The following is a 26,378-nucleotide window of genomic DNA, read 5'->3' as shown; positions in this document are numbered from 1 at the left end:
ATTGAACAACAACAATTATGTTTATAGAATAAACTTTGACATCCAGATTTGGTTGATGATTGACTAGTTAACACAATGCTTATAAGCCATGGCACCACAATTCTGGGGTTGGAAGACATTTGGTGCCCATTTAATACAAACCTAATAGGACTGTATGCCTAAACGCATACCTAATAATCCAAAACATACTAATAAGAATCCCCACTGTAAAAGGCTCATTAAACAGTGTCTGTCTAGGCTGAACTTGACCTGTGCTGAGGGAGAACTCATTCTCTCCTCAGGAAAACAAATGTACTTTTGGATAGCAGTAATTGTTTAGAAGTTTGTCCTGCTATCAAGCCTAAATTTCCCTCTTTGCAACTTCTATCTGGTTCTGCTCACAGGACCAAATAGATCACGTCTAATTTGTTTTCCACATGGCAACCATTAAAAAACTTGAAGATGACTTTTATGCTCTCTTTTCCCTGTACATTCTCCTTCTCTACCATCTTCTTGTGAGACTAATATCTCGTGTATAATTCTTTCATGGACCCTACACTTGGCTTGTTATTTTGCCATTCATTCTGTTAGTCCCTTTTGAAGAACAGGAAACTAGTGGAACTGAGATGAGTTGAGTTAACTCTCCACACCCCCCATAACGCTAACCAGTGCTGTTGTAAGCCAGACCTGGGGCAGTTTGAGTTAACTTTGTCCCCTCATGTATTGATGTGGGACCTAGCTGTGAGCCCTATGGGCAAGAAGGACATAAAAACCATTATGAGACTTTTAGTGAACTACTCAGACTCCAGGAAATTTCCTTATTGTGGCTTTTAGTCAACTTAATTGAATGCTTTGTGCATAGTTTGTTTTTTCCTTAAACTGCTTAGCAGATTGCTTTTATTTAGTGGTTGCTGGATATTTTCATTAAAGGATTTGTTTATTTTGACCTTCAGCTATGAGTGATCCATTGCCTCAGATGTGCAACTGTGAATGGGACAGTCACAAATATAACATGATTCTCATTCTTCTGATGGCAAAGTCAGAAATATAATTCTCATAGGCATGCAACAATATTGCTAGTGGCTGTGAACACAGAATTAAAATAATATCAATAACTTAGTACTCCCAAGGGATTTTACATAATCGAACCAGAAAATTAAATTTTTTGTTTATTTTGATTATATTGAGAATTGATTTCTTTCTAAAAGATTGCTACTGTAGTCTTGAACTGAGCTTAAGGAGATAGGCACATCATGGAAAACACATTCTGAGGGAGTCTAATAAAATCAGCTAGCATTTATCAAGCGCTTGCTGGGCACAGAGCTAAGGGCTGAGGATACAAAGAAAGGAAAAAAACAAACAAACAAAAACAGTCCCTCCTCTCAAGGAGCTCACAATTTAACGAGAGAAACAGCATGCAAACAACTATGTGTGTATGTACAGAATAAATTGAAGATAATCTCAGAGGGAAGGCACTAAATTTAAGGAGGACTGGGTACGTCTTCTTACTGAAAGTGAGACTTTAGTTGAGATGCCAGAGAAGCCAGGGGACAGATATGAGGAAGGAAAGAGTACTAGACAAGGGAGACAACCAGTGAAAATTCACAGTCAGGAAAGGGAATATTTTGTGAGAGGAAAAGCAAAGAGGTCAATGTCACTGGATCATAGAGTGTGTTGAGGGGGTTAAAGTGTTAAAAGACTAGAAAGATCAGAAGGGACCAGCCTATGAAGGACTTTAAAGTGAAAACAAGGGATCTTATGTTTGATCCTGGAAGTTCTAGGGAGCCCTTGGAATTTATTGGGTAGTAGGGATGTGACAAGATCACACCTGTGCTTTAAGAATATCACTTTAATAATTGAGTTGTTTGGTCTGGAGTTGGGAGAGACTTGTGGCAGGCTGACCAACTAGCAGGCTATCGCAATCACCCAGGCATGAAGTGTTAAAAACTTGTACTAGGGTGACGGCAATGTTAGAGAAGGGTAGATATATGTGGTAGATGTTGTTCAGGTAGAAATGAAAGGATTTGATGATTGATTGGCTATGGGAAGTAAATGAGTGTGATATCTAGGTTCTAAGTCTGGGTGACTAGGAGGATGATAGTATGCTTGATAGTAATAGAGAAGTTAGGAAAAGAGTGTTGAGGGAGAGGGGAAGGTAGTTAATTCAGTTTTGGACATCTTGAATTTATAGTTTGAGATATCCAATACTTAGATAAAGATGCACAACAAGAGGTCATGAGAGAGGTTAGGACTTGACAAAATGATCTAGAATCTTTTGCATTGAAATGATAATTGGATTAATGGGAGCTGATGAGATCATTACCAATGAAAAAGTGTAGAGGGAAAAGAAAAGAAGACCTAGGACAGAGCCTTGGGGTACATCCACCATTTATGCACATGACTTGGATAAATATCTAACAATGGAGACAGAGGAGTGGTCAGATAGAGGAGAAGAACCAAAAGAAAACTGTGGTAAAAAACCTAGAGATGAAAGTGCCTCAAAACAAATAAACAAACATGATGATTGACAGTGTCAAAGGCTGCAGAGAGGTTAAAAAAAAGAAAAGATGAGGTTTGAGAAAAGGCCATTAGATATGGCATATAAGAGATCATTGGTAACTTCGGAGAAAGCAATTTTAGTTGAATGACCAGGTCAGTAGGCAGATTGTAGACAGTTGAGAGGAAGAGGTAATGAAATAGAGACACTTATTGTAGATGTCTTTCTCGAGTTTAGCCACAAAAAGCAGGACGGAATGAATAATAGCTGTATGGACAAATCAAATGAGGTGTTTTTTGTTTGTTTGTTTGTTTTTTGGGTGGGAGAGACATGAGTGTGTCTTTAGCAAGCAGTTAGTAGAAAGGGAGATAAGTGAGAGAGTGGGGATGCTGATGGGGTTACTTATGCATGTGGAAGGGTTTGCTTTGGTGAAGAGAAGAGCCACTTCATTATGTGAGATAAGGAGGAGAAAGTAGCAGAAGGAATATATGGAAGATTGAACCAATGTATATGAGATATAGGCATTGACTTTTTAAAGACATTTGTGTCTCTGGTTTCTAATAGTTCATAAAAGATGATGTTTTTTTTGATTGACCCTCCTGGTACAATAGTGAATTTTTATATGTTTATTATGCTATGCAACATTAAAAAGAGTAACTTAATTCATTCAAATTATTTGTTAACTAATCAGTTCATGTACCAGGAAACCCTGATAGGGTTATTTCCAAATTCATCCACTTCCAAAGGGGAACCTTTATTTGACTGTGTGCTTATCAAAGATTGGGATAAAGGAGTATAAGCTCAATATTATTATCACCAAAGTATTAGCAAAGTATTATATTAAGAATATGAAATATAGGAAGAACTGGGGTAGTGGTCATTGTACTGTCTGCTTACTTGAATGAAGGAATGACAGGGAGCTGGATGTGTTGGGAACAACTGATAACTGTTTTTTGAAACATATAAGTTCCATCGAGTTTCTTTAGTGCATCCTGGTTTGATTTTTCTTAATCCTCTTGAACACGGATTACCTTCTGCTTTATTCTCTTTTGTTGTGGAGCTTAGTTGTTTAGTAGAATTAATAAAAAAGTTTTTCTTTTATAGATCCAGATGGTGCAGTGATCATTGGAAAATACATTTAGAGCTGGACCTGTGCCTTAGGGGTAATCATTTGACAGAGGGGAAATTACAGACCAAAGAATGGCAAATGCCTTGTGTCGCTGCTCACTTTTTTTGGTCACATGATGTAATGTGGGATTTTTTTTCCTCCCATTTTTCATGATGTTTTAGGAATATAGCAACATTGTTTTCAGCAGTGTCAGTCAATTTAATTAGTCTGTTGTACCACCTTGTAGCAGCACTGTCTTTATATTTAGAAATGGCCTCTAATTTTGGCTAAATTTTCTCAGGGGTCCTTGAATGTAATTTTTTTATAACTGTATTTTAATGTAATCGGTTTCCTTTTCCAATCCTGTTGTTTTAATTTATACATTAAAAAAAGTATTCTGAGAAAGGGTTCATGGACTTCATTGGATGCCGGAAGTATCCATTACTCCCTTCTCTCTCCCCCTCTCCCCAAAGTGGTTAAGAAACCCTGCTCTACAGTCTTAGTGTTATGGAGTGCTGTAGTGTCTGAGTTATTGGATAGCTAAAGAACTTTTCGCATCTTCTATATTTTGACATTACATACTCTTCTTTTACGGTCATTGACAGCAGTTATAGCTCATCAAACTGGACAAGAAGATCTGGCTAACATAAGAAACTGCAAATTAAATGGTGGCTACCTTGAGTAGTAAGGAGCTGAGTGAAACATAATACCCAGGCTAGTGAACTCATTAAAATCCTCTTCTTTGATATAGTACTGCACATTTTTCTTATCATTGACCTGTAACTTTGTAGCTGAGCTTGAATTTGGCTCAAGCCTTTCACAAAGGTAATATTATCTGATAGCCAAATCTCTAAATCTTTCTTAGTTTCCTAAGCAAATTGATCAACTTCTGGTGGTTTGGGCACCCAATTCAGTACTGAACAAGTTTCATGTCTCTGCCATACTTCTACTATCAACAAAATTTCACTCCTTATGCATATTGACAGCAATCCTATAGTGGAGACCAATTGGGCTCCCCATATAACATGATATTACCCTGATTCTATTTGAAAATGGAGCCAGGTAGACTAGTCACTATTGGTGACTAGTTATTTTTTGTATTGGTGTCATCTTGTGCTACATTCAGTTTATTAGAAACTGTTTGGGCATATCAGCTACTCAAACCATTGCTCATGAATCCCCATTTTCCACTGAATCTCTTCTGCCTAGCTAAAATCAAGCATATTGACATCATAATATGGAGAAGAGATTTACTTAAAATACATGTGGTAAATAATACATTGCGATAATTAAATAGCAAACACTCTCAGTGCCATTTCCTAAGGCTACTCTTTCCAAAAACATCTGGGACTGGAGGTTGCAAGTCTACTCCCTTTTCACTCTCCCTTTCTTTCTTCACCATGACAGGAGGGAGGCACAGGTGGATTTTCCATCTCAGATTTAATCTTTCCTTTTCTCCTCAATGAAAGGGAAGTGAACTACCTCAAGTATTCATAGGACTTTGTAGGGGACCCTACAGAACCTCTTGGATGTGCTGAGTTTCACATATATATGCCATTTAATTACTGACACCACACCATGTGATTTCCTGCCTGTTCTTATTTGCCCATCCCATTTAGATTCCAACCTTTAGTCTAATTGCCTTTTGACTGTCACTTCCCCACTATGTCCCTTCCATCCAAAAAAAATCTATTCCTCGCTAGCCTCTTTTTGCGAGACCATCATAGCTGGCTAAACAACACCACATTTTAACTTATTAAACATGCTTACTGGAGATGTAATTTCCAAGGAACTTGTGGCATTTTATTTGACTATGAACATGCCCCTTCCCTTTCTATTCCCAAAACTCATATGTTACATAGCCTATAGCCAATCATCTGAAAGAACTCCAGTGACCTTTTTTATATTTATATGTTTTTATTAAAAATCAAATACTATATCAAGAGCAGATCAAAGAAAATGACAAAATTTCCATTTTCATATTATATACCTGACATTGTAATGTAATTCTTGAGAAATGAGAAATTGAATTCTCTTTAAAAAAAATCAGGCTACCTTTGGAAACAAAGGGAAAGCTTCTTTAGTGTTCACTATTCTTATCTATTCTCCTGAAACACTGTTCATTTTGCTTTTTATAGTGTGACGCTTCCTGGGATAAAAATTATCTTGTAAAAAAGATCCATGAGCTCTGAAAGTCATGCGTTAAACCTTTAAAAATTAATTAATGTTTAGAAAATTATTCAAAATATAGAAATATTTGCTCTTATGCCACCATAACAAGATTTTAACTAGATTTTACTATGTAGCTTTAGTAAGAGAAAATCATAGACTAATAGAACTTTGGAATTGGAAGGGACCTCAAGGGGCATTTAGTGTAACCTGTACCTAATGTGTGAATTCTGTTTATGATAACAAAAATGATGATAATAATGATGATTATGGAATCAAACTGTAGCTGAATCATTCTCAAAGACAGTGACATAACATTGGAGCATAACTTTGATCCATGAGACTTCATCCTAATGTTTTTAATGTATATCATTGTACCAAATATTCATACTCTCCACGCTGCATGAAAAGAAGTGCTTTCACACTATAGACCTACTAATATAAATCCAAGTCATTTAAGAAATGGATTTAAATTTGTAGGAATGAGTTATTTGCTAATAGATATGGAGTCAAAAGATATCAAAAGGCAGTTCTCAAGTAAAGACACTTAAGCTATTAAAACCAAATGAATAATCAATACTTTCTGAAGTTTTACATCATGCCCATCAGATTGGCAAAGATGACAGAAGAGGAAAAAATGACACATGTTGGAGAGGTTGTAGGGAAGCGGGCACATCAATGCACTGGTGATGGAACTGTAAATTGGTACTGACATTCTGGAAAGCAATTTTCAGCTATTCCAGGGATGTGCTAGAGACCAATGAGACTGGCTTGTCAGAGATCAGATTGTTAAAATCGCAATAGGAGTATTTATAATTCAGAAATTTACAACTCATAAATCAGGCCTTACTTTATTGTTTTGTTGATTGTCTAGAATATTTAAGAATTGATGAAGAAAACATTAATAATGCAGATTAAACTTAAAAATACATTATGCATACAGTTTTCGGAGAGCTCTTTGTAAAACATGTACCAGTACACCCCTGCATATATACCAAAGAGATCAAAGAAAGAAGAAAGTGACCCTTATATATCAACTCTCTTTGTAAGAGGAAGGAAAAAAAGCCCTGGAATTTAGGGGAGTGCTGACCTATTGAGGAATGACCAAACATATTATGGTATATTAATTTAATGGGATATTATTACAACATAAATTATGAAATTGGTGGTTTTAGTTGGAATTGGGAAGACTTGTGTAAACTATTGTAGAATGAAGTAAACATAAGGATTGATCAATTTATACAGTGACAATGTTATATAGAAAAATAATTTGGAAAGACTTTAAAATTGATCAATTCAATGACAAGCCATGACTCCAGGGGGCTGAAGATGAAGCATGCTGCCCACCTTCTCATTGAGTGATGATGGATTCGAAGTGCAGAATGAGACATGTAATTTTGTATATGTCAAATAAAAGAAGTTGCTTCTCTTCACTATACATATTTATTGTGAAAATTTTGTTTTAGTTTTTATTTAATTGCAGGGGAGGGTAAGAAAGTGGATTGGAGAGAGAATAAAAGTTTATCAATTTTTTAAAAATTCAACAAAAATATAGAGACAGGACAAAAGATCAAAATTGTGGGAACAGAATGAGGTGAATATCATCCCTATTAACTTGTCTACTACTGTACTTGTATGTAACATGCTTCCCATGAGCCTTCACAGGATGATCTTCTATGTCAGAACTTTAGCCAATTAGAAAAAAATATTCACGTGTACAGTAGTATATAGAAATTATTGTTGTTATTATTAACATTGTTGTTTCTATTAACATAGAAACTTGTCCCAGGACTATTGTTGTCCCCCATCAAAAACAAAAAGACAAGAACAAGACAATGATAATCATAAAAACTTCCATGCCCATTACTCTTCCTATTAATTTATTTTTGTTTCTGTTCAAACTCTTGGTAGATTTAAATAGAACATTAAATTAGAGTGTTGCCCTCTAACAGAAATTCCCCTGGACCAGGTCTATGGAGAAATTGTCAGGGAAAAACATTGGTACCTAATTTAGCTCTGAGGTGTTGGACTTCTGAGAGCCCGCTACCATACAACTCTCAGAGTATTTAAAGAAAATGGTGTATATCTATGTGCTATTATAATAGGCTGAAGAATTCTTTTGATATTTTGCAGGATGCACTACATGACTCTTTGGATGATGAAGAAAAAGTATTTCCTCTGCCCTAATTAATATTCATTTTAGCTAAAGGGGAGAATTGCTTTATGAGCATTGTCACTGACAATTAGCAATTAGCAATTACCAGTCCTTCTAATAAGTAAATTTGGGCACATTGTACATATGTATGTATGTTTTCTTTTTGAAGAATGTTATTTCATTTTCCTTCATTACATGTAAAAACAATTTTAACATTAATTTTTAAAGATAATTTTTGAGTTTCAAATTCCCTCCCCCTTGCTTGAGAAGATAAGCACTTTGGTATAGAATATACATGTGCAGTCATGCAAAACATATTTCCACATTAGCCATGTTGCAAAAGAGAACACAGACAAAAAAATAGAAAAGAAAATCCAAGAAAAATAAAGTTTAAAAAAAAAGTATGCTTTGATCTACATTTAGACTCCATCAGTTCTTTCTCTGGAGGTGGATAACATTTTTCATGAGTCCTTTAGAATTGTCTTGTATCATTGTATTGGTGAGAATAGATGTCATTCACAGCTGATTATCTTACAATATTCTGTTACTCTGTGTGTGTGTGTGTGTGTGTGTGTATACATATATACATATATGTGTATATAATATATATGCATATATATATACATATATAATGATCTCATGTTTCTGCTCAGTTCACTTTGCATCAGTTCTTGTAAGTCTTCCTAGGTTTTTCTGAAATCATCCTGCTCATCATTTCTTTTTCTTTTTCTTTTCTTTTTTTCTTTTTGCTTTTTGGTAAGGCATCCAGGGTTAAGTGACTTGTCCAGGGTCACAGCTAGTAAAATTCAAGTGTCTGTGGCCAGATTTGAACTCAGACCCTCCTGGCTCCAAGGCTGGAGCTCTATCCACTGTGCCACCTAGCTGCCCCCCATCATTTCTTATAGCACAATAGCATTCCATCATAATCATGTGTCACAACTTGTTCAGCCATTCCCCAATTGATGGATATCCCTTTAATTTCCAGTTATTTACACCACAAAAAGCCGCTATAAATATTTTTTTGTGTATATAGGTAATTTTCCTTTTTAAAAAAATATATGAGATACAAATCTAGTCACGTTATTACTGGAGCAAAGGGTGTGCACTGTTTCATATTTGGGCATAGTACCAAATTGCTATTCAAAATGTTTGGATCAATTCACAACTCCAACAAGAGTACATTAGTGTCAAAATATGTTTTCAATTATATACATACATACGCATTAATATGGAAATGCATTTTCAAACCTCCTAAAATTGTTCTAATTTTTAAATTTTATTTGCACATTGTATTTAATGTTTTGATTTTTAAGCTTGAAAAGAGGAAAAGACAACTTCTAAAATGTCCACTCAGGTGCTTAGCATGTGGCAGATTCCTGCTTATATTAGAAGTAAAATACATTGATATGTCAAGGTAAAACAAAACAAAACTACACATCCAGCATTGTAGAAATACTTCAAATGCTCTTCATTTATGCTTCATAACCTATAACGACTGACTGCTTAGGAACTTTAGGTTTTAAAATGCCACACTTCTTGACCTTTGGGAATTTATAAGAATTTATTTGATTTTGAGGACACTTTCTTGATATCTTTCATTGCTAATTGACAGTGACAATGCTCAGTAAGGTGAGTTTCTTACTACTCTTGTCTTTTAATAGGCAGGTAAACCACTTCAGAAGAAATTAAATTTATCTAGAACAGGCATCTTCTTTTCAAAAGAATGTAAGTGCCTAAGGAAAAGGACTATTTTTTTTGTCTGTGTCCCCACCACCTAGTATAGTGCTATGCTCATAATAGTTGTTTAATCAATATTTAGTGAACTGAATTACTTAACCTGCTTTGAATAATAAAATATGCATTCAATTTGTTTTGTGTGATACTGCAGGACAGTTTTCCAGCTCGATTTGGAGGAATTCATTTTGTCAATCAGCCTTGGTATATCCATGCCCTGTATACTGTCATACGGCCTTTCCTAAAGGAGAAGACACGCAAAAGGGTATTCTAAATATTTCTTCTTTCCGAATATTATTCACTCTGTGAATGGCATAACATGAAGTTAATGTAAAAAATAGGCTAATGCAAAATATATGGTTATTTACATACTTGTTATAAATTGATATTTTCAGTCTTTTTTTACTCTGTGCCTTAAGCTCAGATATTCATGCTGAAGAATTTATGTATGTAAGTAACATTTCAAAAATAACTCTCCTGTGTTCTAAAGGAAAGCAAGATACATTTCTATAAATATTATTTCATAAACCATATCTAATTCTGATCAAACAAAATATCTTTCATGTTCTAAGATTTTAGAGAAAGCATGGAATGTTAGAGCTGGAAAGGATGTTAGAGATGGTTTAGTCAAATCCCTTGTAGATAAGAAAATTGAAGCGCAACTTTCACAGCTTACCTGCTGCAGAGCCCAGCCAGGGGTGGGGAACCTGAGGCATTGAGCTCACATATGGCTTTCTAGGTCTTAGGTGTGGGCTGTTGATTGAGTCCAAGCTTTACAGAACAAATCCTTTCTTAAGGGGATTTGTTCTGTGAGGTTTGGATTCAGTCAAAGGGCTGCACTTGAGGACCTAGAGGGCCATATGTGGCCTCAGGTCCTCAGATTCCCCACTACTGGTCCAGACTCTGGTCTAGGAATCTTTTTTTTTAAAAGGCAATTGGGATTAAGTGACTTGCCCAGGGTCACACAGCTAGTAAGTGTCAAGTATTTGGTCTGAGGCTGGATTTGAACTCAGGTCCTCCTGACTTCAGGGCTCTATCCACTTAGCCACCTAGCTGCCCCTGGTCTAGGAATCTTGACTATCCTAGTGTTTCCTTTTCACTTTGCTGATATTTACATTTTTAAAATATAATTTAATTTACCATATTGCTATCAGTCTACCCAAAGTAAAATAAAGGGTATTGAACCTATTATATGTATCCATACATATCTACTTATTTATTTTCCTAAAGTAGATATAACTTGGCAAGATCAATTATATTCTGAGCTACCTGACTGTGGTTTCTATTGGTATTAAAATCTTTTGGTTAATAAAATTCTGTTACCGGATTGCTAATTTTCAGTATGCAATATTGCAATTATACTGAGTGTACTTTATTCTTTTCTTGAGTACTAAGAAGACAGTGTTTCAGTGTAACCATGGATATCAAAGTTCCAGGTACTTGCAAAGGTGTCAGTTACTTATAATAACAAAAGTTATAATATGCAGTATAAAAGAGCATTGTGTCATAGTGGATGGAACATGGAATTCAGTCAGTAAAGACTTATGTTCAAATCCTTCCTTGGTCACTTAGTATTTGGGTAATCTTCAAGTTACTTAAACTCTTTTAATTTTAGTTTATATACTTGTAAAGATTAGATAATAGAACAAGTGTCACAGAGTTCTTATAAGAATTAAATAAGGATGTATATGTATAAGACTTTACAAAAATCTAAATCCTATATAAATTTATTGTTATTAATAGTACATTATTAGAAATGTTGTTATAGAGAACAGTATTTGCTACAGTCAGAATCTTGTGAGAACTGTCACAGTTATGTAAGGAATGGTTTCAACATCTATGAAAAGAGAATTAAATCATTTTTCAGAATAGAAAATGGGACTATTCAGTACCTTAGGGACACTTCTTTCATCTTTTTTCCTCTCTGCGTCCCCGAATAGTGGAGAGAGAAGCTTATCATATTTGTTATTCAGTCATTCAGTTGTGTCCTACTCTTTGTAACTCTGTGGGTCATACTGTCCATGGAGTTTCTTGGCAAAGGTACTGGAGTGGTTTGTCATTTCCTTCTCCAGTGGATTAAGGTGAACAGAGGTTAAGTGACTTGCCCAGGGTCACACAGCTAGTAAGTGTCTGAGGCTAGATTTAAACTCGGGTCTTCCTGACTCCAGGTCCAGTGCTCTGTCCACTGAGTCATCTAGCTGCCTTTAGCTTATCACACACACACACACACACACACACACACACACACACACACACACATATTTAGTATGTATACATGTAGTTATATATGTATGCACACATATATCACTTATGTATTGTGTTGAAGCATTAGTCCACACCTCAGATTTACTCCTAGAAAGGAAAGCAGTGGGGATATGGGTAGTACTAGTATCCATTCCAGTATTAAGATCTGATGAATGCTCTTGCAGTTACTGTTATGCTTCTTTTGGCCAGGGAAATTTTAGGCTACACTTGATTTTAACAGAGTCTAGAACTGAGGAAATAATTTGATTAATTTTCAAATAAAATATTCCAAGATAATTTTTTTTTCATTTCAGATGGACCTGATTTTTTTTTGTGGTATGAAATATATATGTATATGTATATATATATATATATATATATATATATATATATATATTTTGCAGTTTAATTTGTTTGTACTGTATAGAAACAGCTTTCAGTGTGTATAGTGTACCAATCCCTTCTTGTTCATTTCATTGTTGAAACACAGAGCCAAGAGAAGACTAGGAGATATTCTAGCTGGACCTTACTGTATAGGAACTTGATGCTAGCCCAGGCTCAAAAAAGAGACCAGAACCTCATTCTTCTATTAAAATTTGTTTAATTTGGAAAACTTCATGTGAGAATGTAATTGTGTGTCATGTCACTTATTATTTTCATGTATGCTGGTAAGCTAAGGAAAACTTCAAAATACCATCCAAATATTTGCTCTTCAGATTCTGGACTATGAACCTTATTACTAAATCTTTCTCAATATTAAGATGCAAACCATGAAGAATATTTTTGAAAGATCTAATTAATTTTGGAAAAGTTTGCATATTATAAACAAATTAAATGGTGGAATAGTTGAAATGCATTTTTAGTGATCACTTGCAGATGGAATTAGTTACAGAGTTATAGACTGGAACAAATTATCTAAAATATTATCTTTTTACGTTTCCTATTTCTAATTTAACATTCATTGAATTTTAAGGGGGCAGCAGATGGCCTTTTTTTTCTCTTATGAATTTATCCTTAGATGTCTCTGACTATAAAATATAAGCAATATAAACTAATCCCTAAATAGTCTAAGATAAGCCTTTCATTTATTTTATGTTTTATCTTTTCACAGTTAATTTTTGTATTTCTCTTTTTAATTAAGGACAAGGTTTAATCAGATATTGCCTCAAGTCCCAATGATGATGAGGACCACTGGGTCGGGGGGTGGGGCAGTGTTTGAGAAGAGAAAGAATGGAAGATTATAGCAATCCTGGGGAATGATAGTGGTATGGGGACAATTCTGAGAATGTGAATGACTCTTCAGGTTTCCATGTTTATAGGAATATTTTTAAAGACCTGTATTTCAAGTATTTTGAATGTGACACACTGGAAATCTGTAGTAAAAAAGGCACCTAGAAACATTGGAATGATCAAGTTCCTTGTAATATAAAATGCTACCCATACTGAGGGAATTCACAAACATTAGATTTTGATTCTATCTCTCATTTTGCATTGTAGAACAGTATTTAGAACTGCTTTGGGCAAGGCACTCTTAGTAGCAGTCAGGAGAAATGTTTTATACCAGTGTCGACTTATAGGCTTAATATATGGGTTGGCAATGTCCAGTTGCTGAGTCCTTTGTGAAGCGGGCTCATTTTCAACAAAGGTCAGTAGGGTATATCATACAAATCATCATTTTGAATGTTGGCTTGGCCCATGGGTTTGTTTCTGGTACACATGATATTTCCTTCCCACTTTTGGATTTTCCCAGATCAGAATAGCATATATATTCTAGCACCTTGGGCAAGGTATGGCCTTGAAAAGGGGCTTCTCATCTTCATAACAGCAGTTATGACAAATTGTTGTCACAGTGCTATATTATTCCTTTTTAGCCAATGTAGTTCTCTTTCATTCATGAGTTATGTTTTGGATGACTTCTTTTTCTCTTTAAAATATAGATATTTCTACATGGAAATAACCTGAATAGCCTGCATCAACTCATTCATCCAGAGATTCTACCTTCTGAATTTGGAGGAATGCTACCCCCCTATGATATGGGTACATGGGCAAGAACGCTACTAGACCACGAATATGATGATGACAGTGAGTACAATGTGGACTCCTATAGTATGCCAGTGAAAGAAGTGGAAAAAGAACTATCTCCAAAGTCCATGAAGAGGTATGTCAGAAGTAATGTGGAGCATCACTGTATAAATTAAAATTTTGGCTATACATTGTAAGCAGTTTTTTGCTTCAGTGTGTGTGTGTGTGTGTGTGTGTGTGTGTTCATCACATGGCAGCCCTACTGTACACTGATGATATTCTCTTTGGGAACTACAGAAAGATGAGTATCTTAGTCTGTAACATGATTTTTTTTCCCTACTTTGAGGCAAGTACCATGAATCTCCAAAATGGGATGTGAAAGTATGTATTTCTACCAACTTTTCTACTTGGGTTAGTCTAAGATGATATGGAGACAGTGTAACATAGAGTATAGAACACTAGACTTTGAGTTAGGAAGACCTAGATGTGATCCTATCTAGGCTACTTTACTAACAGTATGACTATGCACAAAATGTATGAGCCAGCTAAGTCTCATTTCTAAAATGAGGAGAATAATATTATATATCTCATAGGATTATTGTGAGAATCAAATTGGATAATGTATAGAAAATGATTTGCAAATCTTAAACTGTTATAGAAATGTGAGTTATTATTATTCATTACCATTATTAAGAGCAGCTCATTCATCTACCAGCTGGGGAGTTGTAGTTCATTCTCTGCTTATGTAGATTTCAGAAGATCAGTGGGAAAAAGACACTTTTCACTTCATGCAAATTATCAAAGAGGTGCCTTCCATTGCACATTTGTGGATCTCATGTCTTATATTTGAATTCTAGACTCCTAAGACACACATTCATAGAGGGTTCTTTTGTTAATGGCAAAGTATCAGGGACTGCTTGGGTACTTTTTATGTCTATCCATCTTATAAAACAGTCTAGGGGCAGCTAGGTGGCACAGTGGATAGAGCACCGGCCCTGGATTTAGGAGGACCTGAGTTCAAATCCGGCCTCAGACACATAACACTTACTAGCTGTGTGACCCTGGGCAAGTCACTTAACCCCATTGCCTAGCAAAAACAAAAACAAAAAAAAACAGTCTATCTCTTCTCTTGCAGAGATCTAGCTGAATGGCAGTTAATGACTCTGAGTCGGTATCTGTAGTTTCTAGGGGGTGAAAGAGAAATGGAACCAAAATAATATTCAGATTAGGACATAAGCCCATAATCAATTTATGCCTGACTTGTTTTATTTAGGAGATGTTCTACATTTGCAGTGGTTCACAGCAACTCAAAACCAATTCTGACATCTGTAGTGCATAATGAGATCAGATTAAGAACAGAATCACAGTCTGCCTTTAATTTTTTTTATTATGGTAAAGCTGCCATCTTTATATACATTCAGAGGTTGAGAGAAAGAGATAAAGAAGATATAACCTTAAAAATAATAAATATTTTTGAAAGTACTATATCATAATTCTGTGCTTCATGGATACATAATTTCATTGGTGAGGGCACTCTCCTAGCAATGATTCTCAGAACCTTTCCTCAGTAGATAGTCTTCATGAGTTATTGTGGCTCCCTCCCCCCATCCCCAGATCCTTAGCTTGTGACTAGCCTTCTGATGAGGAGTCTGTCCACACTTAAATAGTACTTCCATTGTCGTTGATGACAAATGGTCTATTGCCAGTTCCACCTTTTCTGCTTACTTGGAACTTCCATTGTTTGCCCTCAATACATAGGCATAGGCTATAAGAAAACAAGGGCAAGTCTATGCTAAAATGAGGTGTCATAGTAGGACTTTATAGAAGTTCATGTGGTGCTATAAGCAGGCTCCAAATGGCACTCCATTTTGGTGTATTTGTGTATTTGTACAAGAACATCCTTCAACATAAATACATTACTGTACATGTTCATTACCTGTCTTTTCTTTCATTTTCTCACTGCCCAATAGATATTTGTTTTAAACAGCTTCCTTCCTACATTCTCAATACTTAGTAAATTAAATAGCACTAGGGATCTAGGATCTCCATTTTATCAGCAATACACTAAGAGAAAATTAAAAACTTTGAGAAATTCATTAACTCCTTCAGGACAGTGGGTTAATAATTTTTAAATACATCAAGATATTATTAGTAAATGGTCTCATTCTTCAATTTCAGATGGACTCATAAATTTTCACACCACATTGTACTTAATTGATTTTTTTTGGGTTCAGTATGTGATTTCATCAACACCAGCAACTCTAGTTTAGAAACTCCTGCCTTCATAGGCAATGGAAAATTATAAAGAAACTAATCAATCCATAAGCATTTATCAAGTGCTTACTATATGCCAGGCACTGTGCTTGATGTCAGGTATTCAAAGTACAAAAACAAATAAATGAAGCAACTCCTATTCTCCAGATGCTTACATTCTACTGGTGAAGAAAACAAGTGGGTGTGTGTGTGTGTGTGTGTGTGTGTGTGTGTGTGTGTGTGTGTGTACTATTGCACTGTGAGGTTGTGACTTCCAAGAGGCAGGATTTGAAGTTAGGTCTCCCTAACTGACTGGCTTACAATCCACTAGTCAATTGAACATTACTAAAAGAAACTGGTATATCCCGTTTTTCAAAGAGTTCAGTTTCAGTTGTTTGCTTGTTTGTTTTAATGATTTTTATTTATCATCTTTTAACATAGGCAAATAGTCTATCTTTGCTTAAAACATCTGAGGCCAAGGCATAAATGTCTGTCAACAAGCATTTATTAAATGTCTACTATGCACTGAGCTAAGCACCGTTTCTTTCTTATAATGTTTCCAATCTCTACTTAGTCACCTTGTCTACTTCTTCATTCACTGTCCTGAAGTAAGAGACAACTGCTTATTTGCTATTGAGATGAAACAGTAAAAATGAGTTAGAAATAGTGACTATCTACCTTTTCCCTTATCTTTGGAGTCTTCTGCTCTGCTTTCAAAACCTGTTTACATATAGCTTAGTGTCAGTGTTGAATCAGTTCACTTAATCATTTAATTCATTTTGGGGGGTTTTGTTTTGATTTCAGTTTATAAATGGCTATGCCATCTGCTTTTTTCATCATTAGCCTGTACTTTAGCTTATAGTTTTCCTATCTGAAGTTAATGATGTCTGCTAAGAAGCATATTACCACAGCAATATCCAATTGGCTGGTATAGCAGCAGGGAGAAAAAAAATCATTATGGGTAGAATTTTAAAAGGGCAGCTGCTTTGATAATGCTATAGCTATTAAGGAGCCCATTTTCTGCCACAACACTAGCATGTTTCATTGACTTTTCTCCTTCCCAATTTCACATTGTTTCCCTGTGATGAACTGAAGTATAATTCTCACCTACTACAGTTATGTGTATGTAAAGGGCTCTTGTTCAGATTATTGCTTCTCCAATAATAAAATGATACTACTCAAGCTAGAAGAGATACTGGTTACTTTTAAATAAGAGTTAAATAACTTTAAAAAATTCCAAGAAACAAATTCACTGGATATTAAGTTTTGTTATCATTACATATTCTATTTGGGAATTCATGGCAATATCGTGTTCACATTTTGATATCTTATCTTAATGGATGAGGATCAGTAACATTGAATATCTGAATTTATGGATAATAAGGAAAGTTCATTTAGACTTTATTTGCTTTATAGAATTATTAAGACTAAGAATTTTGTCTTCTGTTTTGGTTGTTTTATAGTTTTGATGTTATCCTTGACTCCTCTTTCTCATTGACTGCACATATCCAATTGGTTACCAAATCTTGACATTTCTATCTTTGCATCATCTCCCTCATACATCCCCTTCTAGGCCTTCACCTTTATTCGCCTGAACTATTCCAATAGCTTTCTAATTGTTTTCCTTGACTTAACTTCCCCACTCCAATTCATACTCCAAACAGTTGCCTGAGTGATTTTCCTAAAATGTAGGCTTGCTTAAGTCACCCTCCTCAAACTCCGGTGACTCCCTGATACCTCTAGTATTAAATATAATTTTTTTTTTGTTTGACACTTAAAGCTTTTCACAACTGGACCCCTTCCAACCTTTCTTTTTACATTTTACTCCACTACATTAATACTGTGATGACACTTCATCTCCAGATTTTGTTTGTCCTGAGAATTCACAGCATTTAAAAAATTGTAGTCAGGCCTCACCTAAATATAAAAAAGCATCTAGAAAATGGACAGCATCTCCAAATTATCTCACATGCACAGAACTCTTTTTTACTTAACACTCCATGCTCCAGATAGATTTAAATCTAGCACTATGCTGTAAGAACTAGGGATACAATGACAAAAATATATCCAAGGAGCTGACGTTCTGATGGAGGCAATTGATAGCATTACTTTGTTTTGTACTGGCCTAATTTGAGCCTCCATTTGTTTCTTTCTCATGCATCTCCTTTAATCTCATATTTCATATCCATAATCTCTTGATTTGGTGGTACTTGGGTATATTAGCTACATGGAGGAATTAAAAGAAAGAAAAGACACAGAAGTGAAGGACATCATCTGCTTAATACTATCAGTAACTTGAAAGTGACAGATGTGCTAGAAAATTGTAATGTGGATAATTCAATTCACTATGGCTTAATTAATTAAGTAATTAATCCATTTATTTTATCTATCTATCTATCTATCTATCTATCTATCTATCTATCTATCTATCTATCTATCTGTCTATCTATCTATCTACTTATTTACAGATCTCAGTCAGTAGTGGATCCTGCAGTGCTAAAACGCATGGATAAAAATGAGGAAGAAAACATGCAGCCTTTACTTTCTCTGGACTAAGAACCTATTAACATCACCAATAAATTAGAATGGAAGGTACTCCCTTTCAGCAAGAAGCAAACCATTGGGGAAGAATGTACCAGCTGGGAATCTATTTATTCATATTAATGTAGCATAATGTAATAAGCAGCAGGTTTTCCCAGTGTGCCTAAAACATAGGTGTCCTGGGTTGGATTTTTTTTTTAAATCAATAATTTATTCTGTAAGTGCCAACTTGTTTGTAAATACCATGTAAGCTCCACTTCAATTTTGTTAGTCTTGATAGCAATGCAGTTTGGAAAAGGATGACTCTTAAGTCCCTGTCACCCTCCCCCCACCCCCACACACACCACACTGTAACCAAAGGGGTAAAACACACATGAAAAAGATCAAAGCTAATTAAATGTAGCCCAGTTTCCTATGAAGCCATATTACAGCTATCATAGTGATTGCTTCATCCTTTTCCTCTGAGATTCTCTTTCAGTATGTTAATATATTTCTTCATGGGAAAAGGTAAACAGAATATCATGGGAAATATTATTGTAAACATAGTTCCTATCTAGGGATTATCATTTTACAGGAAACATACCCTGAGACCCTCACTGGCCTTGTATTATCAAGACAAAGGATTACAGTTGAGCAGGTAAATCAAACTTTTGAACTGTTTTATGTATGAGTCTTTGGGCATTGGGAAGTGGCATTTCCTCTCAGTTAAGATGTAGAATTCAGAAACAGTGTGGACTCTTCTCAGACTTCTGTCTTCACAATTTGTTCTTTGCTCAAGCCTCCACTGTATTTTGTTTAATATACTTGGAGAACTTTTTCTCAAATCTCATCAACCAAGAGGAAGAGAACTCACACAAGCCAAATGTTTTGACAAGTAATTTTAAACACAACACTTTTCACTAGCAGACAAGGGCCTAATTTCTGAATCATGTGAACTGGTTGATTAAAAAATACATATATATTTTTAATGATCTCTAAAGGAGAGGTCTCCTAATTAAGGATCCATACACCCCATGATAGTTGTTCAGTGTGCTTAGAGATGTTATAGATTATCATATGAGGTACTGCTGAAACCTACTTCAACTAAAGGTCAATGTAAACCAGGTGTAGTGAAACAGACTCTCACAGATTGTTTAAGGGTATAGTAATTTTATCTGTAATATAGTCTTGAACATGTGCCATGTTGCTGAAATCTTTTTACCTCAGAGGAACAACAAATCTTGACATATATATTTAATGGCATTTATCAACTGAATTTTTCTCAAATTGACCAATGTTAGGTTTCCATCATCCACTTGAGTCTCCACAGAAGAAGGACAGGAATGAATGGAAAAACTGAATCTCAGAGTTATAGATAAATCACCAAAGCTAGGGTGGGTGATATAGACTTAAACTAGCTTTGGGGTTCACCATTAAAAGGGAACTCTTCCAATATGGTGGCAATATTTTCTTTTAGTTTAAATTCCTATTATCAGGGAAAAGAATCAGTCCCTATCACTTTTTTTGGATTTGGGGCTTAATGGATAAAACCTATATGTTTTGGAATGAAGAGAGAGAAAGAAAGTAATTCACCAAGTTATTGGGAACTGGAAACAATAAAGTTTTATTGCTCCCTCTTATATACTTTTACACATAGTGTCACCTTTCCCAAATCTCACCTAAGTTGGACATCTGAATGAGTATTTGAAACAAATATCAGAACTGTAGCCCAAGCAGAAAAGATAGATGCAGTTTTCTTTTTCATATTGATCACTTAATCAAGTTGCATGGAATATTTCAGATGATAATACCTTGGTACATTAGTCTATTTTTAAAGTATTTGACAATACCTTGGGAATAAAAAGAATACCAGTACATTAATTGGTACAATTCAAAGTATGTTTTGAAATGCTAGTAAATCTGAATTAATGATAATTTTTAAAATGCCAATTTCTCTTCAGTGACAGAGAAAGCAATTACTGTATTAAGTATTCAGCTTAGCCTGCTAATAATTTAATGCTTAAATGATTTGGAAATAAAGGATCATGGACCCTTCATTTCTTATTTAATGATTGTACTGCTAAGTGACCCTGAATGTCTATGTTTTTACATGTTTGTATATGTGGCATACAGTTTGGAGCCTTAGGTTTCGTATTCTACACAATTCACTGTAAGGTTATAAATCATAGTTTCCAGTTTTATAATTTGGGGAAAAAGAACAACAGTAACAAACTAAGTAAAGTCAACTTCCAACAATTTTTGTGTAGATTTTCCTGTGATGAGCCATCTATGATTTAACTTTGTAATCATGGGGTACCTTTCCATTTCTAGAAAACATAGCCCAGTCCCCTTCTCTTATCACTTAGCAACAGTGCACTCAAGTAATGTGAACTCATTTTAATATGGACCTAAGAAATGTAAACAGGATGGTAAATCTTCTAATATATTTCAAATTCAAGTGTTATCCTCCTCCCCCCCACCTCCACTTTGGGACATATACAGTGCTCCACTGCTGCATGATTATAGCATGGAAAAAAATGATAGTTGATTCTATTACTTAAAACATCTAAAAATGAATGGATGAAGTATAATAGTGATGCCTTTTGAAATTACTTTGTTTAGATGATTCAAAAACTAAGCTTATTGGGCAATGACCTTTTTGAAGTTGCTTAGTTAAGAGATGTACATTCAACTTTATGAATCCTTTTCTCAGTATTGCCCAACTAGCAATTTGTTTGGGAGTCCTTTGAGTGGCTTTTCTGTGACATATGTCTTTGTGTACTGTCAAACTTAGTTCCTATTAATTAGCATTCATATCTTCATTTAAAGAAAAAAAATTGTAGTTGGCTGTCGATATTAGACTGTTTTCCCTATTGAAGCTGTCTCTCAATTTCAAGAGCAGTGCTAAGCTTTATGTGGTGGTCTTGTGACTGAAGATGTGTGTACCTAAAAGAGCTTCACTACATTTGGTTTGGAATAAAAGCCAGCAGCTTATTTCTTCTTCTTCTTCTCCTCCTCCCTCTAGCTCCTCCTCCATTTCCTCTAACTTGTTGACCTTCAAGTTGCTTTATTGGCAGCTGGCTAAAGAAAAATAAATAACTTCTCTTCTCAGTTTGTCATTATTTTTTACACATACCTGTCAGTACTGCTCAAAGAGTGAGAATTTTTCATATTCTAAAAAACAAAAAAGTGCCTCTTTAAAGATGTAATAAAGCTGTGCTCTGGTTTAGGAACTCCTATTTTTATTCTCTTTTAAAAAAGCATGTTCTGTCTCTATGTAATAGATCTGAAACTGAAACCTTTTGAAATCTGTAAAGGAAGCAACCTTCTAGACTTTGCTTTGTGCACTTCAGTTACAGTATTTCATCTTTGTTTGGGCTCAAATGATCCTTTATTAAGAGTTATTAAAAAAGCCAAGTCCCATGCTAAATGAAAAAAAAGTATCAAAGAGTTTAGCAGGAAAGTTTAAGAAATAAAAATGAATAGTCCATTTCTCCCTTTATATGGGTTTTTAAGCAAGTGTAGGCCAAGGCACCAGTGATTTTACTGTAAATCTTCATGTGTAAATGGCTCTTTAACTAGTGTTCTGGAAAAGTAAATTTTTATAATCAGAAAGCCAACTCCTATGGTTTATCACTAAAATCATTAACAGGGCAAAATGATTTGAATGAAGCACTTGCAATTTCTGGCATATTTGTAAGACAACAAAAGGTTATTATTATGTAATAGAGAGTTGTTTTAATCTTCATGTGGATAATTGACTATCTAATCACAAAAGGAAATCTTTTGAGCAATAGAAATCTTTCTTGGGTAACATTTTGCTTTTCTACTATACACTTTTTAAAGGTCTTGGGGGAGGGGAATGTTGCCTTGGGGAGACAAATTTTAATTATCACAAATTATATCAAGAAATATTGCTGATAAAGTATCATTACATACACAAAATTCTATTTCTGTTTTATTGGAAAGTCAAAATGTTCTCTATGGTTAATGCTATCTTCCTAATTCTCTATGCATACATTAACTAACAATTACTTTCAAATTTGTCAACATCATGAGAATGTTGTATGTCTGCATGTATTGAAAAATGAAGGGAATTTGACAAAAAAATCTAAATTCTTTCATTTGGTTTATTAAGTTATTAAATTCATGGAGAGATAATTGCCAGTTTTTCATTTCAATAGGCACTATCAACTTTATGGGAAGGCTCTGGACATGTGATGTCATAGGGAATTATCAGTGCAGAAATTCCCTTTACCAATCCAGGACTGTTATTTTCTCTGTCACTTATAGTCTTCAAGAGTTGACCAGCATTGAGAAATTAAATGACTTGCCCATATTCACACAACTATCATGAGTCAGCAGCAAGATTTGAACTCAGATCTTCCTGATTCCACAGCAGACTCTCTGTCCGCTGCTAGCAGCCTACCTATTGCATATTGTATTAAGCATAGCCTTAAAAATTTCATTTTGTGGGATCATCTGAATGCTGAATATTGTTATGATTGTATACAAAAGTCTCTTCTTTTTAGGCAGTAGTGCTATCAATTCATCAAAAACTTTTGAACATACTGTGCCTGTGCTAGAAGCTTTGCCAATCTTTATTTGCCATAAAGAAGGAAAAAAGTACTAACGGGGCTTTTTGCTTTGTAATATCATTATTGAATCACAAGCTCAGTATCATTTCAGAATCTAGAAATCCCTCCCCATTTCAAGGTATCATACCTTAATAGTACTTAGCTATGTGTTTATGGGTAGCTAGGTGACACAGTAAATAAAATGCTGGGTCAAATCTAGCCTCACACACTTAACTAGCTGTGTGACCCTGGGCAAGTCACTTAACCCTGTTTGTCTCAGTTTCCTCATCTGTAAAATGAGCTGGAGAAGGAAATGTATCTTTCCTTCATACAGTATCTTTGCCAAGAAAACCTCAAATGTAGTCATGAAGAGTCAGACATGACTGAAATGTCTGAATGATAAATTATGTGTATGGAAAAATAGAGGATAAAACACCTGTGTTTTGTCAAATATACCAGGAACAGTGTGAAAATCAAGGATAGTCATGAACACATAAAATCTCAGATTTGCCAAAGACTTTGGAGGACACTCTCTCTCTCTCTTTCTCTCTCTGTCACACACACACACACACACACACACACACACACACACACACACACACTCTAACAGGACCTTTCCCTGAAGAATAAATTTATCATATACCTGATAAATATTCATCTAATTTCTGCTTAAAGACTTCCTGTGATGTCATCAGTCACTATTATTAGATATAGTCTGTTCTAATTTTGAGCAAATCTAGTTGTATAGAAATTTTAGTTATATTCATCTGAAGATGAGGTAGCACGTGTAGTGGATAAAGAGTTGGTTTTGCAGTCAGCAAGGTCTGTGTTCAAGTCCTAATTTAGACATACAGTAAATGTGTGACCCTATACAAGTGACTTTTCATGTCTGTGCAGAGAGGAGGCTCATTAATGCTGTAAGTTGAAAAATGAGTGCCAGTTTGTATTGATAATAGAAGTTCCTCACATAGAGCTTCTTTACTAATGCAATTTCAGTCTGGTTAAAAAAATGGAAATATATCTCCCTATAACTTAAACCAGTTGGCCTTGTTCTGACCTCTGGGGTCGAGGGGAGTGTCTAACAACAATTCCTCTGATACTTATTATTTCCCCAAATTTTCCTTCTCCAGGTTAAATATTGGAAATCCCTTTAAATGACCCTTATATGACACAGTTGTGAACTCCCTTGACATTCTAGGTGTCCATCACTGGTCAATTCAAATTTGGCAACGTCCTTACAAAAATGTGGTTACCCGAATGAATATCATATTGTAGGTGTAGACTGACCAGGATAGATCCCAAGGGGATTATCAAATTTTTATTCTGGACACTATATATCTATTAAAGTTGTCTAAATAATATTAGAATTTTGGGATCCATGTTATATTGTTAGTTCATATGGAAATTCCAGGTCCACTAAAACCTCCTATGTATTTTTCACATAACTGGTGGTTGACTAAGTAGACTACTCTCTCTATCCTGTTCTTCCCCACCCTAACTACAAGTGTTGCATGTGTAGGCATTGCATTAGTTTGGGAGATGCATGAGTTTGAGAGGGAATAAACATTTATTAAGCAGCTATTACATGCCAGACCTTGTGCTAAGTGCTTTACAAATAATGTCTCATTTGATGTTTTGTGAGTATTATAATACTCTCTTTGTATTGTCCTAATGCAGAATGTTGCCATGTTTTTTAAAAAAATAATTAAAAATAAGTCACACTACTCCTGTGCTATATATTTTCTTTGTGAATAAGGTATATACGTGAATGTGTGTGTAGTACATGCACACATATTCTTTGGATTAAACAAATATTTCACTTCAGCAATGATTTACTTAGATCACCTATGTGCCTAGTGCTGTGCGAGGTGCTGATGATACAAAGAAAAGAACAAAGCAAAAAAAAATTGCCACCCTAAGTAAATACAAAGCAACTAATTCAGAGGTTCAGGGTAGGCTTAGCAGAAGAGGTGACACCCAGGCTGAGACAAAGGATCCTGAAAGAGAGGAGGAAGGAGAACATTCCAGGCATATAAACTGAATTGTGACATTCTTGGAAGTAAGAGATGATATTTAAGTAGAGTCAGCAGCTTGTATCCCTATTCTTTTGGTACATAGCTAGCATGAACAGTGATATCAACTAAGTATGGAAAGATAGGCTGAGGCCAAATTGTGGAATACCTGAAAACTAAGCTAAAGGGTTCATATTTTATCCTGGAGGAAACAGTGAGCCAGAGCTAGGTGGTACATTGGATAGGGCACTGGGCTTGAAGTCAGGAAGATCTGAGTTCAAATCCAGCCTTAGACACTTACTAGCTATGTGAACACCTGAGTGAGTCATTTAAACTCTGTTTCAGTTTCCTCATCCGTAAAATGGAGGTAATAATAGCACCTATCTCCCAGGTTTCTTGTGAGGATCAAATGAAATCATAATTGTAAAGTGCTCAGCACAGTGCATGGCACACAGTAAGTGCTTTATAAATGTCAGCTCTTATTAATATTAGCTATTATTACTAAAAGATGTCTTTCCTTTTTTTAGGATGCAAAGATATGGATAAACATTTCACCATTTTTTAAAAATAAAGCTATTGTTAGTCTATCTTGAAAATTTACAGTGGACACATTAGGCACACAGTCTAAGACATTTATTTTATTTTTCATCTTGTATATTGAAATGTTCTTATTTAGCTGAAGCGAGAATGTATCCAAACTGTGATATTCTAATCAGATTTTTTTTTAAACTGGAGAAATAGATTGGTTTAAAATTAAGTAAAAACTAATATAAATAAGTCCTGGAGACATTACATCCCCAAATGTTGTCAATATGTCATACCATGATAGATTAGATTTTAATATTCAGCTCTAGAACCATATTATATACATTTTTTGTTTTGTCTTAGAATCTATATAGTTTCTTGTTAATAAAATAAATTGGTTCTTAAACAATGGGGTTTTTCTTTCAAATTGTTATTTATTTGTATGTAAATGAATTTCACTCGAAGTTGCTAGTGCTAAATTGCATTATATGAAATAAACTCTTGTCAAATGAAGTTTTTAAAGAGTGATATGAAGGTAAAGGAATGACTTTATTTTTAAAAAATATGTATATGAAAATGTGGT

The 26,378-nt window shown here is 34.9% G+C and overlaps 1 protein-coding gene across 1 annotated transcript in view; it reads left to right on the top strand.

Annotated features, from left to right (window-relative positions):
* Nucleotides 1-25,188, top strand: part of CLVS2 (clavesin 2) — a 102,175-nt gene extending 76,987 nt beyond the window's left edge. Inside the window, exons 3-5 of the mRNA XM_020986971.2 lie at nucleotides 9,797-9,907; nucleotides 13,824-14,044; nucleotides 18,630-25,188. Coding sequence (XP_020842630.1) covers nucleotides 9,797-9,907; nucleotides 13,824-14,044; nucleotides 18,630-18,717 — 420 coding nt within the window. The 3' untranslated portion in view covers nucleotides 18,718-25,188. The remainder of the gene's footprint in view (nucleotides 1-9,796; nucleotides 9,908-13,823; nucleotides 14,045-18,629) is intronic.
* The last annotated feature ends 1,190 nt before the right edge of the window (nucleotides 25,189-26,378 follow it).

This window comes from Phascolarctos cinereus, unplaced genomic scaffold (genome assembly GCF_003287225.1).
Source record: "Phascolarctos cinereus isolate Bilbo 61053 unplaced genomic scaffold, phaCin_HiC Scaffold_5;HRSCAF=322, whole genome shotgun sequence".
In the NCBI taxonomy this organism is placed as follows: Eukaryota; Metazoa; Chordata; class Mammalia; order Diprotodontia; family Phascolarctidae; genus Phascolarctos; species Phascolarctos cinereus.
This window is presented reverse-complemented; position numbering and strand designations above follow the sequence as displayed.